The sequence below is a fragment of the Artibeus jamaicensis genome, unplaced genomic scaffold, assembly GCF_021234435.1.
Source record: "Artibeus jamaicensis isolate MK-2021 breed Jamaican fruit bat unplaced genomic scaffold, CSHL_Jam_final scaffold_461, whole genome shotgun sequence".
NCBI classification, from domain to species: domain Eukaryota; kingdom Metazoa; phylum Chordata; class Mammalia; order Chiroptera; family Phyllostomidae; genus Artibeus; species Artibeus jamaicensis.
Genome location: NW_026522045.1, coordinates 14,539,787 through 14,556,309, shown reverse-complemented (window position 1 = coordinate 14,556,309; position 16,523 = coordinate 14,539,787). Strand labels below are relative to the sequence as shown.

Below are 16,523 nucleotides of genomic sequence, written 5' to 3'. Positions count from 1 at the left end.
AATGCTTCTTCTGCATCTATTAATATGATCATGTGATTTTTGTCTTTGCTTTTGTTTATGTGATGTATTACATTTACTGATTTGCAAATATTGAACCATCCTTGCATCCTGGGATGAATTCCACTTAGTCATGGTGAATGATCTCTTTAATGTATTTTTGGATGTTGTTTGCCAATATTTTGTTGAAGATTTTAGTGTCTATGTTCATCAGCAATATTGGCCTGAATTTTTCTTTCTTTTTTGTGTCTTTATGTGGTTTTGGGATTAGGATTATGCTGGCTTCATAAAAAGAGTTTGGGAGTCTTCCATCATTTTGGATTTTTTTGGAATCGTCTAAAGGATAGGGGTTAGCTCTTCCTTAAATGCTTTGTAGAATTCTCCTGTGAAACTATGTGGTCCAGGGCTTTTGGGTGTTGGGAGTTTTTTGATTACTGCTTGAATTTCATCTCCTGTTATTGGCCTGTTCAGGCTTTCTGTTTCTTCTTCATTGAGTTTTGGAAGATTATATTTTTCTAGAAATTTGTCCATTTCCCCTAGGGTTTCAAATTTCTTGGTGTACAGTTCTTCATAGTAATTTCTTACAATCCCTTCTATTTCTGTGGTGTCAATTGTAAACTCTCCTCTTTCATTTCTGATTGTGTTTATTTGTGTCCTATCTCTTCTTTTCTTTATGAGCCTGCTTAAAGGCTTGTCTATTTTGTGTATCTTTTGAAAAACCCAGCTCCTTGGTTTATTGATTCTTAGAATTGTGCTTTTAGTCTCTGTGTCATTTAATTCTACTCTGATCTTGGTTATTTCCTTCCTTCTACTTGTTCTGGACAGTCTCTGTTGTTGTTCCTTGAGTTCTTGTAGGTGCAGGGTTGTTTGAAATGCTTCTATCTTTTTTAGGTAGGCCTGTATTGCTATGAACTTCCTTCTCAGGACTGCCTTCCCTGTGTCCCATAAGTTTTGGGTTGTTGTGAGTTTGTTTTCATTTGTTTCCAGAAACTTTTTGTTTTCTTCCCTAATTTCATTCTTGACCTATTTATTGTTTAATAGAATGGTGTTCAACGTCCATGATTTTGATTGTGTGGGGTTGTTTCCCTTGGGGTTGGTTTCAGTTTCAGTCTCTTCTGGTCAGTGAAAATGCTTATGATTTCATTTTTTTGAAGTTGTTGATAAATGCCTGGTTTTCTTAATAGGAATATTATTCTTTGATTCATACATCCTGGTGGTGAGTCAAGATAAACTTGCATTATCTTTGACATTTTGTAAAGGTTCTCATTATGATATTGTGGACTGTCTTCTTTCCTTACTGTTGTATCCCTAGCACTTATCATAGGTTCTGGTGCATAGTTGTTACTCAATAAATCTTGAATGTTTTTAAGTGCCTTTTAACTTACTTAGTGCCTTAAGGTAATTGAAATTTAGACACCATAATGCTAGAAGATATTGGTAAAACAATTCTTGAAAATCTTTTCTTTACAGGTATGAGGGCTTGGGCCATGCATTACAATGTGCTGATTACATACAGGCTAATGGGAAAAATATTGGATGCAGGTTTCCCTATTTGGAGTCACCAGGCTATCAAGATTTCTACATCTGTGTTAATGGATCCTCAAAATCTCAGCTTATCAGACCCAGCTATTTCATTTTTCAGCTTCAAAATATAGGTGAGGTAACCAAACACCTTTAAAATGTTTCTATTTTAGGCCATTTACAACCACATGTAAGAGAAGAGGTAGACATAGAGAAAGAGAAAGAGAGGTAGAGATGGAGACCTACTAAAAAACAAAGCTAGAAAAATGAGGGTCTACAGAAGATACAAGGAAGCACTTATTAAATATAAAAGTATGGAAGATAAGGCATTGAGTGAAAGGTGAAGTAGTATTTTCATTAGAATTCACAATCTACTTCCCAGCTTCTAAGGGTTTGTCTGCTATATAGTATAATTGTTTAGTGTTAGTGATGCAGTAATTATGGAGTCACTTGCTTGCAGGCCTCAATAGTCAAATGGTTGGATATTTTCTGAGTTTGGGTTCTCAATTCTAGCAGTTACAACAATGACAGGTTCTAGAGTTGGCCATATCTAGGCCCGAATTTACCACTTTCTAGGGTTATGACTTTAGGCAAGTTATTTTTAACGTATTTCAATTTCTTCATCAATAAAAGGAGGGTAATAAAGGATAACCTCATAGATTTACTGTGGGTATAAATAAATTTATAATACAACATCCCTGGTTCAGTGCCTGATATATTATAAGCTCTAAATATGTTAACTGTTAACAAAAATAGTAGTAGCCATAGTTGTGGTAAATATTTCTAATGCTATTGTAGGGGCTAAAACTTTTCCTCTACACTTCTAGGTTCCTTTGACTGGCCTAATAATTAAATTGACATAAGACAGATTAACAGGAGAAAACCAAATTTAATTACATATGTATGAGAGCCCCACATAGACATGAAAAGCCCAAAGACAATTAGTCAATTGAGGCTTATGTGACACCCTGAGCTAAGGAGAAGGGCCTAGAGGCCTGGGGTTTCAAATAGAAGAAAGACAATTCATAGGAAGATGGAAAAAGTAAATGCTAAATTAATGTTTACAACACTATTCAGAGACAGTGGGACACAGAGAGGACTTGGAACAAATAGTTCCTGCCAGCTTTCCCCAGCCCACTACCCCTGGCCCATACATTTTGTAGTTATCTCTGGTGATAGCTCTCTTCCTGTACCAGCCTGTATTTAAGTTGTTTCAGTCAATTAAGTGGGAAGTTGAAAAGAAAAAAGAAAAGAAAAAAAAAGAAAGAAAAAAAACCTTTCTGAGTCTTTTGGACCTTAATAGTTTTCAGCTTAAAATAATCTGTATGCTTAAGTGGCACTTCTTGTGGTGATATAGTCTGTTTCCCTTCACTACAAAATAAAAAAAACGACTATAATGATTTGGATCATCTAGCTTTTTTCGTTGGTTTTATTATTTGTCAGTATGTGACTCAGCAAAGATTAGTTTCCAAAACAACCAAGTTGTTTGGAAATAACTTAAACTAGGTTGGTGAGCAACCTTGATTTTAATTCACTTTATAGAGAATAGTCTTGAACTACCTGATTTGTCCCTAAGGTTCATGTTACTAGGTTTCCTTTGCTTTTCATATGGACTACTGCCAAACTTCAGTAACCTCTATGTTGAAATGGTATCTTTTTGTTTTTCAGTTAAATCTTTGCCACCAGACTATCTTAGTATTGTTGTGAAGAATTCAGAGGAAATTAACCTGAAATGGAACATACCTAATGGACCCATTCCATCCAAGTGTTTCATTTACGAAATTAAGTTCACAGAAGATGATACTACTTGGGTGGTATGAGCATTACATTTATTTGGGAAAAACAAACATAGCCTTTTAAATAAAATAACAAACATGAGAACCAACCAATTGCTATCCAGAGGAGGTAGCACAGGAGGTAACATGACATTGACATGTATCTTAGTTTAATTTCAAGAAAATCAAATCAGATTTTTGCTGTTTGAGAGTATAATCAATCATACCAACTTTAAAGGTGCATAGAACCTTGAAGATAATCTAGTTACTTATTTTCAATAATGTGTGAATAAATTAAAGTTGCCAAGTACATGTATAAGATGGATTATGAAGAGGTCTCAGGTTAAAAAAAAACAAAATAAAAAACAAAATCATAATAACTACTTCTTGAGGAACAACCATCAGGTTGGAGTTAGAGTCGAGACTAGCTGGGTTTCCTGAGAATTGCTTGTAGCTGGGAAGAGAGGTTAACAGGAAGGAGGCAATGGTTGAAAGACGGATTATCCTCCAGCACCAAAAATGTGATGATGCCACTAGCCCCGCATTATTATATGATAATTTTAATCATTTATTTTTAACTTAGAGGGTGTTGGAGAAAAAGTAAGTCAGGCATTAGTTCTAATCAATTCATTTCATAAGCATGAGAAAACTGGGAGTTGAATTGATTTATGAGTCCCAAGGAAATGAATTGATTTACAGTAACATTACACAGCTAGAGCTAAAATCCAGATCTTACTCCCTTTAACCTATATTACATTGTATTGGTTCTCAAGAAAAGTTACAATAAAATAAAAGCTATTATTTTTATGAGAAACACTCCTCAACTCTTTAAAATATAAAATTGAAGTAATTGCTTCAGTTATTTTTTCCTTTGAAATTATCCATCTTTGTGTATTCTTACATCTGAAAGTGTAGTTTCATGCCAAGCCCAAAGCACCTACTACACAGGTCTTATGTAATTAACCAAAATAAAAAAGGGGAAAAAAGCTTTATGTATAGTTTCCATAGCAACAGCATTCACATGATGGCTCTTTTTCCAACACAGTGTACATAGCACTTTCCAATTCATGAAATCTGGGAAATTTAACACTAATCCAAATATTGGCTGTCACACCAAAGCTACCTAGGAATTGTGTCCTGTCACACATGTCCTTTACTTCATGTGTTCATTGTCACTATAGAGAAAACTTAAAATATAGATAAAGAAGGGAATGAAAAAAATGTAACCCACTTTACAGAGAGATGATCACTATTAAGATTTTGGTATATATATTTCTAGTCATTTGATGCATATATTTTATGTAACAAAGTCCAATTTGAAGGTGACAAAACAAATGGGACTGATCTAGCTACAATTAGATCAAATAATGGCATCTTATTTTTTCCTTGGCTTTCAGACCTCCACATTTGAAAATGAAATATATGTCAGAAGAACATCAAATGAAAGCCAACAATTATGCTTTTTAGTGAGAAGCAGAATGAATATTTATTGCTCAGATGATGGAATTTGGAGTGAATGGAGTGATACACAATGCTGGAGAGGTATGAAATAAAAGAATAGCAACTAAATAACCAGCTATTTGTTAGCATAATTAATTTTCTTTCCGTGTATTTTGTGGTTATATAAATCAGTTCCTCCAGCCAAGATGCAGGGGACTTCTGGCCAAGATGGAGGCATAGGTAGATGCATTTTTGTGTCCTTGTACAACCAAAATATGGACAACAACAAATTTAAAAACAAAGAATAACCAGAAATGCCAGAAAATTGAACTATATGGAAGTCTGACAACCATGGAGTTAAAGTAAAAACATTCATCCAGATCGGTAGGAGGGGTGGAAACAGACAGCCATAGTGGAGAGGACTTGTGGACCAGGCAAGGCAGTGGCTGGCAGAGCAGCTATCCTACCCTGCATTTGCATGTGGATAAACAAGGAGGAACAACTGGGGAGTGAGACAGACCATGCAACCCAGGGTTACAGTGTAGGGAAATAAAGCCTCAAAACCTCTGACTGAAAATACCTTTGGGGGTTGAGTTTATAGGAGAAACTCCCAGCCTCACAGGAGAGTTCATTGGAGAGACCCACAGGGTCCTAGAATGTACACAAACCCACCCCCATGTGAATCAGCACGAGGAGGGCCCAATTTGCTTGTGGGCAGCAGGAGAAGTGACTGAAAGCCGGCCAAGAGCCCAGCAAGTGGCATTGTTACCTCTCAGAACCCTCCTCTACAGACAGTGCCACAATGCAGCCACATGTGTTGCTCTGCCCTGGTGAATACCTAAATCTGCCTCTTACTACATAACAGGTGCTCTGAGACAAAAAAAAAAAAATGGCCCACATGAAAGAACAGATGAAAGCTCCAGAAAAAATACAACTAAGCAATGAAGAGATAGCCAAACTATCAGACACACAGTTCAAGACAATGGTAATCAGGAGGCTCACAGAAATGGTTGAGTATGGTCACAAAATAGAGGAAAAAGTGAAGGCTATGAAAAATGAAATAAAGGAAAATGTATAGGGAACTAACAGTGAAGGGAAGGAAACTGGGGCTCAGATCAATGGTTTGGAACAGAAGGAAGAAAGAAACATTCAACCAGAACAGAATGAAGAAAGAAGAATTTTAAAAAAAAATGAGGAGTGACTTAAAAAACCTCCAGGACAACTTAAAACATTCCAACACCCTAATCATAGGGGTGCCAGAAGGAGAAAAGGAAGAGCAACAAATTGAAAACTTATTTTAAATCATAATGAAGGAGAATTTCCCTAATCTGGCAAGGGAAATAGGCTTCGAGGAAGTCCAGAAAGCTCAGGAAGTAGGACCCAAGGAAGTATACACCAAGTCACATCGTAACTACATTACCCAAGATTAAAGAAAAGGGGACAATCTTAAAAGCGACAAGAGAAAAGGAGACAGTTAATTACTAAGGAGTTCCCATAGGGCTATTAGCTGATTTCTCAAAAGAAACCTTATAGTCATGAAGGGGCTGGAAAGAAGTATTCCAAGTATTAAAGGCAAGGACCTATATCAAGATTATTCTATCCAGCAAAGCTATTATTTAGAATGGGAGGGCAGAGAAAGTTCTTCCCAGATAAGGTCAAGTTAAATGAGTTCATCACCACCCAGCCCTTATTATATGAAATGTTAAAGGGACTTCCTTAAAGCAAAGAAGATGATGAACAGTAAAATGACAACGAACTCACAACTATCAACAACCAAACATAAAAAGAACATAAACAAAAATGAACTCAGTGAACAACTAGAACAGGAACAGATTCATGGAAATGGAGATCACATGGAGGATTATTAGTGGTGAGGGGGAGGGGAGAGAATGGGAGAAAAGGTACAGGGAATAAGAAATATAAATGGGGATGCTGGGAAGATGGCGTCGGAGTAGGACAGAGCTGATGCTAGCTCCTGTATTCATGGGTGAAAATCCTGGCAGATCTATAGAGAAACAGCACAATAAACCACCGGTTACCCAGCATTTACGAAATTAAAAGACCAGCGATTGTGACCGATGCTGAAACACCAGACAGCGGCAGAGTCAGGTACTGAAGCTGGGACACACGTGGGACCTGTGCCATCGCCATAGCAACAGGCCTGGGAGCCGGGGAGTCAGGTATGGGAGCCGGACACTCCAAGCCCCTGTAATGGTTCTGGGCAACAGAGGAGTCAGGAACCAGAACTGGTACATTCTCGGCCCCTGTGCCGATGCTATAGCTACCGGCCTGGGCAACAGAAGAGTCAATTGCAAAAGCAGGGACATCGGAGGTCCCTGTGCAACTGCCATAGCGACGGGACTGGACTCCGGGGAGTCAGGTACAGAAGCTGGGATGCTCCAAACCCCTGTGACGGCCCTGGGTGGCAGAGGAGCCAGCTCCAGGAGCGGGATATTCTCAGCCCCTGTGCCGCTGCCGTAGTAACGGGCCTGGGCGCTTGAGGAGGTGGCTACTAGAGCCAGGACATTCAGCAGTGGTAGGTGACCAACGTAGGGACCAGCACAAGGACCAGCGTGAGAGTAGGTAGAGACAGAGAACATCAAGAAACTTCAAGGAGTCTGCACCACTGAACTTTACAATGATCATACCACAGAAGTTCATGCCATAAAATCAGGCTTTCAGAACAGATCAATTTTAGAAGCAGAGACTAACAAGAAGAATCTCAAACAATGGGAAGACAAAGAAACAATCCCTAAATGAAAGAAAAAGCAGAAACTTCACAAAGAATGTTAGATGAAATAGAGGCTGATCAACTATCAGATAGTGAATTCAAAGCACTGGTTATTACGAAGTTCAAAGAGCTCACAGTGAACTATCCGAAACTACAGGGGAACTAAAATGATCTCTCTGCAAACTACAGCAACATCAAAAAGGAAATGGAAACTATCAGCAAGGGACAAGAGAAAATGAAGAATACAATTTCTGAATTGAAGAACACAGTGGAAAGTTTCAAAAATAGGATAGATGAAGCGGAGGATAGGATTAGTGAATGGAGGACAAGGTAGAAAGCATCTCACAGAAAGAGCAAGAAAAGGAAAAGAGACTCAGAAAGAATGAAGAATGATTAAGAGAAATGCAAGACAATATGAAACATAATAATATCCGAATAATACAAATACCAGAAGGAGAAAAAGAACAACAAGGGATAGAAAACGTATTTGATGAGTAATGAGAGAAAATTTACCTAATTTGATGAGAGAAACAGTCACACAAATCCAGGAATCACAGAGAGTCCCAATCAAGAGGAAAACAAGGAGGCCCACTTCAAGACACATCATCATCAAAAGGGCAAAATTCCAAGACAAAGGGAGAATCTTAAAGGCAGCAAGGAAGAAAAAAGAAGTAACATTCAAGGGAGCCCCAATAAGGTTAGCTACTGACTTCTCAATGGAAACACTCCAAGCATGAAGAGAATGGCAAGAAATATTCCAAGTAATGAGAACCAGAGGCCTACAACCAAGGCTACTTTACCCAGCAAGGCTCTCAATCAAGATAGAAGGCCAAATAAAGAGCTACCAAAACAAAAGAAGTCCAAAAGAATACGCCTCCACCAAACCAGCTCTACAAGAAATACTAAAAGGACTGCTTTAAGGGAAGGAAGGATAAGAGGGAGACAGAGAGGAACACAGGTACAAAAATGGCAATGAATAAGGACCTATCAATAATAACCTTAAATGTAAATGGATTAAATGCTCCAATCAAAAGACACAGAATAGCTCAATGGATAAGAAAGCATGACCCACACATATGCTGCCTACAAGAGACCCACCTCAGGACAAAAGAACATCACAGACTAAAAGTGAAAGGCTGGAAACAAGTTTTCCAAGCAAACGGACAAGAAAAAAAAGCTGGGGTAGCAATTCTCATATCGGACAATATAGGCTTCAAAAAAATGGGCCATAAAGAGAGACCCAGAAGGTCACTTCATTATACTCAAGGGAAGAATCCACAAAGAAGACATTAACATTGTAAACATATATGCACCAAACATAGGGGCAACCAAATACATCAATTAAATTTTAGAGGACTTCAAGAGAGATATTGACAGCAACACAATTATAGTAGTGGATTTTAACACCCCACTTTCAAAAATGGACAGATCTTCCAAACAAATTATCAACAAAGATATTGTGGCATTAAACAACACCCTAGATGAAATGGACTTAACTGATATATATAGAGCCCTTCATCCCAAAGAAGCTAAGTTCACATTTTTTTCAAATGCACATGGAACATTTTCAAAGATAGACCACATGATAGGACACAAAACGAGCCTCACAAATTCAAGAAAATTGAAATCATACCAAGCATCTTCTCTAACCACAAGGGACTGAAACTGGAAACCAACACCAAAGGAAAAAACCCCAAAGCACTCAAAATCATGGAGACTGAATGGTATCCTATTAATGAATGGGTCAAGAATGAAATTAGGGAAGAAATCAAAACCTTTCTGGAAATAAAGGAAAATGAACTCACAACAACCCAAAACTTATGGGACACAGCGAAGGCAGTCCTGAGAGGGAAGTTTGTAGCAATACAGACCTACCTAAAGAAGATAGAAACATTTCAAACAAATGACCTTACTCTACGCCTGCAAGAACTTGAGGAACAACAACAAAGACAGCCCAGAGCAAGCAGAAGGAAGGAAATAACCAAGATTAGAGCAGAATTAAATGACATAGAAACTAAAAGCACAATTCTAAGGATCAATGAATCCAGGAGTTGGTTCTTTGAGAGGATAAACAAAATAGAGAAGCCTTTAAGTAGGCTCATCAAGAAAAGAAGAGAGAGGACACAAATAAACACAATCAGAAATGAAAGAGGAGAGATTACAACTGATACCACAGAAATAGAGGGACTGTAAGAAATTACTATGAAGAACTGTATGCCAACAAATTTGAAAACCTAGGGGAAATGGACACATTTCTAGAAAAATACAATCTTCCAAAACTCATTGAAAAAGAAGCAGAAATTCTAAATACACCAATAACAGCAAAAGAAATTGAAGCAGGAATCAAAAAACTCCCATCACACAAAAGCCCTGGACCAGAGGGTTTCACAGGAGAATTCTACAAAGCATTTAAGGAAGAGCTAACCCCAAATCTCCACAGACTATTCCAAAAAATCCAGAAGGATGGAAAACTCCCAAATTCTTTTTATGACACCAGCATAATCTTAATTCCAAAACCAGATAGAAACACAACAAAGAAAGAAAACTTCAGGCCAGTATCTCTGATGAACATAGACGCTAAAACCGTCAACAAAATATTGGCAAATCGCGTCCAACAATATATCAAAAAGATCATACACCAAGACCAAGTGGGATTCATCCCAGGTATGCAAGGATGGTTCAATATTCGCAAATCAGTGAATGTAATACATCACATAAACAAAAGCAAAGACAAAAATCACATGATCATATCAATAGATGCAGAAAAAACTTTCGATAAGGTACAACACCCATTTTTGATAAAAAAACACTCAGCAAAGTGGGAATACAGGGAGCATTTCTCAAAATAATAAAGGCCATATATGAGACACCCACAGCCAATATCATACTCAATGGGAAAAACCTGACAGCCTTTCCACTAAGATCAGGAACAAGACAAGGATGTCCACTTTCACCACTTCTATTCAACATAGTATTGGAAGTTTTAGCCACAGTGATCAGGCAAGAAAAGGAAATAAAAGGCATCCAAATAGGGAAGGAGGGAAGCAAAACTGTCACTGTTTGCAGATGACATGATAGTGTACATGGAAAATCCTATAGACTCTACCCAAAAACTGCTCGAACTAATTAATGAATTTGGCAAAACAGCTGGTTACAAAGTCAATATCCAGAAATCAAAGGCATTTTTGGTATGCCAACAGTGAATCAGCAGAAGCAGGAATCAAGGAAAAAATCCCATTCGATATACCAAAAAGAAAAATAAAATATCTGGGAATAAACCTAACCAAGGAGGTAAAAGACCTGTATGCAGAAAACTACACAGCCCTGAAGAAAGAAATCAAGGAAGACACAAACAAATGGAAACATATACCTTGTTCATGGATTGGAAGAATTAACATCATCAAAATGTCCATACTATCCAAAGCAATATACACATTCAATGCAATACCTATTAATGTACCAATGGCATATTTCACAGACAGAACAGACACTTCGAAAATTTATATGGAACCATAAATGAGCCTGAATAGCAGCTGCACTTTTGAGAAAGAAGAACAAAGTAGGAGGGATCACAATACCTGATATCAAACTGTATTACAAGGCCACTGTAATCAAAGCAGCCTGGTACTGGCATAAAAACAGGCACATAGACCAATGGAACAGAACAGAGAGCCCAGAAATCAACCCAACTCTCTACAGTCAATTAATATTCTACAAAGGGGGCAGTAACATAAAATGGAGTAAAGATAGCCTCTTCAACAAATGATGTTGGGAGAACTGGACAGCTACGTGCAAAAAAATGAAACTTGAGCACAGACTTACACCATACACCAAAATAAATTCAAGGTGGATAAAAGACTTAAATGTAAGCCATGACACCATTAAAGTCCTAGAGGAGAACATCGGCAAGAAAATCTCAGATATTTCACACAGCAACTTTTTTACAGATATGTCCCCTAGAGCAAGGAATGTAAAGGAAAGAATAAACAAATGGGATCTCATCAAAATAAAAAGCTTCTGCATGGCTAAAGAAAACAGTATTAAATTAGCAAGACAACCAACTGTATGGGAAAACATATTTGCCAACAATATCTCAGACAAAGGTTTAATCTCCAAAATATACAAAGAACTTACACGACTCCACTCTAAGAAGACACCCAACCCAATTAAAAAATAGTAAAAGGACTTGAACAGACACTTCTCCAAGGAGGACATACAGAACATTCAGAGTCACATGAAGAGATGCTCAATATCGTTAGCTATCAGAGAGATGCAAATTAAAGCCACAATGAGATACCACTTTACACCAGTCAGGATGGCTATCATAAACAAAGCAACAAACAACAAATGTTGGAGTGGTTGTGGGGAAAAGGGGTCCTTAGTCCACTGTTGGTGGGATTGCAGACTGGTACAACCATTATAGAAAACAGTATGAATTTTTCTCAGAAAAATAAAAATCAACCTGCCTTTTGACCCAGCAAATCCACTGCTGGGATTATATCCTAAGAATCCTAAAACATCAATATCAAAGAACCTATGCACACAATGTTCATAGCAGCACAATTTACAATAGCCAAGAGTTGGAAGCAACCTAGGTGCCCATCAGTAAATGAATGGATCCAAAAATTGTGGTACATATACACAATGGAATTCTATGCTGCAGAGAGAAAGAAGGAGCTACTACCTTTTGCAACAACATGGATGGAACTGGAAAGCATTATGCTGAGTGAAATAGTCCAGGTCCTGAAAGACAAATACCATATGATCTCACCTTTAACAGGAAGCTAAACAACAAAACAAACAAGGAAGCAGGAAAAAAAAAAACAAAGACACTGAAATAGAGAACAAGGGGATAGTGACCAGAGGGGAGAAGGAAGGGAAGTTAAAGGATAAAAGGGGGAGGGATTTGGAGGAACAAATAGGAAGGACACAGGGACGAGAACTAAGGGGGGTGGAAATGGGAGGGAGGTGGGGAGCAAGGGGTGGGGGAGGCTGGGATGGGAAAATAGACAAAAAAAACTGTACTTGAAAAGTAACTAAATAAAATTAATTTTAAAAAAGTATAAATGGTAAGTAGAAAATAGACACGGGGATGTTAAGAATAGTATGGGAAATGGAATAACCAAAGAACTTATATTTAAGACCCATGGACATGAACGAAAGTGGGGGAATGATGGTGGGAGTTTGTACAGGTCAGAGGGGAATAAAGTGAAAAAAATGGGACAAGTATAATGGCACAATCAATGAAATATATGAAAAGAAGAAATTAAAAGGCTCTTTCATAGAGTCGATAATCAGAGAAGATAAATCAGTGAGTACCTTAATCAAACATAGATTTATGGAAAATCTAATATTCAGTTTTAACTAAGAATAGGTAAAGTATAGCAACATTTTTGTTTGTCTGACTATCAGTAAAGAGAATATGCTAGTTCTTTTTGGGAGGGAGGGGCGCCTGTGTTAAAAAATATTTTCAATTTTTTAAAAAATATTTTATTTATCTTTAGAGGGGAAGGGAAGGAGAGAGGGAGAGAAACATCAGTGTATGGCTGCCTCCCATGTGTCCCCTGCTGGGAACTGGTCTGCAACCCAGGCATGTGCCCTGACTGGGAATCAAACTGTGACCTTTTGTTTCACAGGCTCATGCTCAGTCCACTGAGCTATGCCAGCTAGGGCTGCTTTCAATTTTTAAGAGAATAGAAATCTTAAAGCAAGGATAAGTCAGCATATACTTTTTTTGGAGTGTCTTGTACTATGCCTAATGAATATTTTTCTACTTAATATGTCATCATTAGTAAAATACATATTTAATTCATTTCCAACACTGATTTAAATTGACACAATAAAGTACATATTGAAATAGCAATATAAACTAAAAAGCCTTGAGAATGAGGCAAAATATTATTGTGCTTCTCAGTGTACTAGCTTTATTAATAGACATGACTAATAATTGTTTGAAGTACCTTAACTTAGAATTGCTCTTTCAGATATATAAGTATGTAAATACATATACATATATAGATACAGACAGATCCTGTCATTTCTATCATTCATCTCCTTTCATGTTGCTCCATTACACAAGAATCACTGTTTGACTATTATCTCCCTATTAATATAGTGGTATTATTGTTCTCTTTTATTTTCCAGTTATTTATTAAGCACCTACTATGTGTCACACTTTTCAGCCATGAGACAAGGAGCAGTAAAAAAATTCCCTGTCCTCAGAAAAAAAATCCTTGTCCTCAAGAAATTTATATTTTGTTCCCACATTGAGTACAGAGAGGCAACAAACAACGAAGCCAAATGTATTACATATATGATCACTAAGGGATATGGAGAAAAAATAGGCAGAGAGATGGGGAACTCAATTAACTAAAAGATGACATGAAATCAGAATGAACACTTACTGGTTCTATTCTTTAAATTTTGTCATCACTAGAATAAATCTGTACACTTTATGGAACTGACATTGAGAAAGTCATGTTCTACTGGTATCTTGTCATTAGTTGATGCATAATTTATGGTGAATTTTTAGCCACATTCTCAAAATCTATATCTTTTTGTGTATTGTACATATAGTCTTAACCATGATATTGATGACTGAGATTTCTTTTCCCCTGATGGATATCTATTGGTAAAAATCTTAAAACTTTGAGTTCAGGAGTAAAGAATTTCCTGAGATACATGTGGCTTTAGTTCTTTAGGCTATTTTTTATTGGATGTTTCAAGTTATGGAACAATAGGACAATTTTTAAATGAAAATATATCTTCTTTATGGTTGACTCTATATATAGAAGAAGCAACTGGAAATTCAGGGAAGAAACCTGCTTCCCCACTATTTGTGCATACCAAAAACTTACACTATTAGTTACTTTTCTGGATTATATCCTTGCAAATCTTAACTGAACTGACCATAGAAATTTGACTTATTAGAAAATAAGATCTGGAAGGAAGAAGACAAAGAAAAAGGTTGGATTGTGGGTAGTTTTAAGTGTATGTATGGGCCTAGGATTCAAGATGCTCTACAGTACTACTTTGAAACAAGTGAGACATACTAGTTTTGGAAGGACAAGCTTTGCCTACTGTTCTAAGTCTGTCTAGTCATTTCTCATTCCTTGCTATGCAGAAGAACCATTAAAAGTTCATCTATAAAAGAAAACAAAAGCCCAGGGTGGTGTGGCTCAATGGATTGAATGCTGGCCTATGAACCATACGGGTTGTTGGTTCTATTCCCAGTCAAGGCACATACCTAGGTTGCGAGCCAGGTCTCCAGTAGGGGGCACATGTGAAGCAACCACACATTGATGTTTCTCTCCCTCTCTCCCTCCCTTCTCCTCTCTCTAAAAATAAATAAATATAACCTTAAGAAGAAGAAAAAAAAACACTGGTATGGCTGGTGTGGCTCAATTGGTTGGGCATCTTTTTGCAAAGAGAAGGTCACCAGTTTGATTCCCAGTCAGAACATATGGCTGGGTTGCAAGCCAGGTCCCTGGTCAAGGGCATGTGTGAGAAGCAACCAAGCAATGTTTCTCTCTCACATTGATGTTTCTCTCCCCCTCTCTCTTTTCTTCTCTTTGTAAAATAAAAAATAAAATAAAATAAAAATTTAATAAAGAAAAACTCTTTAGTCACTGAAATGTGAGACAACTTTAAAATCATAACCTTTAAAGACTAGGTCTATTATTTACACAAAGACTTATACTGAAGACCAGCTCTTGCTAAGTACAGTATTATATGATATAAACATTTGTCTTATTGAGAGTTAAGAGATACACAAGATATGTTTATTTTATCACTTGGCTAATTTTTATCATTTTCTTCCTATGAAAAACTCACAAGGTCAGTTTTTAAACAAAACCATATTAGAAAATAAGAATTGGGCTTTGAGGAGTTATTTTTCCAAGTGAAATGAAGAGATGTCACACTTCAGTGAGGTGGTTCTACATAAAAAGCACACAAATGAAAGAAATGGTACACTCAAACATATCTGTGGTGTCTATGCACTGACAATGATGGCAGATGTTTCTGAGTTAAAACTCAGCTCTTCACCATTTACTAGATTATATATTAAATAATCCAGTTTTTAAAATTATTGTGAACATCTAACCCTTCTCCCCCTTTCTTGTGATTTTTTTTACGTAGATGGAATGTGGAAGGAAACCCTGCTATATTTCTTGATACCATTTGCTTTTGTCTTAATTTTTATTCTGTTAATAAGTTGCCTGCTTACTTCTAAACAAAAAGCTTTACTGAAAATGGTAAGTTGTATAACATTATAATACTTGGGGGCAGTAGACTGTTGAGAAGAGCACCCCCAGCCTCTGTGGATGAGAATAAGTCTTCCAAGACATGATCTGCTTAGGGAGGAAAGGTGGCCAGTCTCTCAGAGGAGAAGGGCCTTGAGCCTGTTCCTCAGTGGGCTTTTATTATGTTCCATTTGCACAAGAATACAAATAAAGCTTATCAGTCATTGTCAGGCAGTAATGCTCAAACAATAGATAACATTCAGAGAACTATGAGGGCTTATTCTCACTCAGGGTCAGATAGCCAAAAGGCCATAAAACTTTGGGGAACAAACCCATTTTATGCTTAGACCCTTATCAGGAAATTGAGGGTATTCTTAGTGAAGCAGGTTTCACAAGATTTTATGCATTCTTTCTTAGGCCTGATCATCCCAGGGAACTGCCAGTTCCTGTCTAGGGCTACACCACCCTCCAGCATTGTTTCAGGCTTAAGTCAGGCAGGGGGAGTAAGGCAGCCAAGAGATTAAGAGACTTCTTACAGACAGAAGGAGGACTTAGATTATGTCAAAGCCAGGGGGTGAAGGTCCATCACCCCCTTTTTCTATAGTCCCCCAAGTCCTTCCCTGATGGCCCCATTGCAACCATGCCTGTCTTAGGCCATCCCTCCCTTGAGGAATCTTACCCATCATCGGCTAACCAGTCATCTGCCTGGGGCAAAGCAGGGTAAAGTAAAGGGGGCAGAGGCGGGGCCCCTGCTGGGAAGATAAGCTTTGTCTCCTTAGTGACTTATAGTCCTAAGATCTTTTTACTCAGCCTTAG

At 37.5% G+C, this 16,523-nt stretch overlaps 1 protein-coding gene across 2 annotated transcripts in view; it reads left to right on the top strand.

The window, feature by feature from the left end:
* Positions 1-16,523, top strand: part of IL13RA2 (interleukin 13 receptor subunit alpha 2) — a 74,897-nt gene that overhangs the window by 57,280 nt on the left and 1,094 nt on the right. For both annotated transcript variants that reach the window (XM_053657514.1, XM_053657513.1), the window contains 4 exons: positions 1,468-1,652; positions 3,187-3,332; positions 4,691-4,835; positions 15,604-15,719. In XM_053657514.1, coding sequence (XP_053513489.1) covers positions 1,468-1,652; positions 3,187-3,332; positions 4,691-4,835; positions 15,604-15,719 — 592 coding nt within the window. The remainder of the gene's footprint in view (positions 1-1,467; positions 1,653-3,186; positions 3,333-4,690; positions 4,836-15,603; positions 15,720-16,523) is intronic.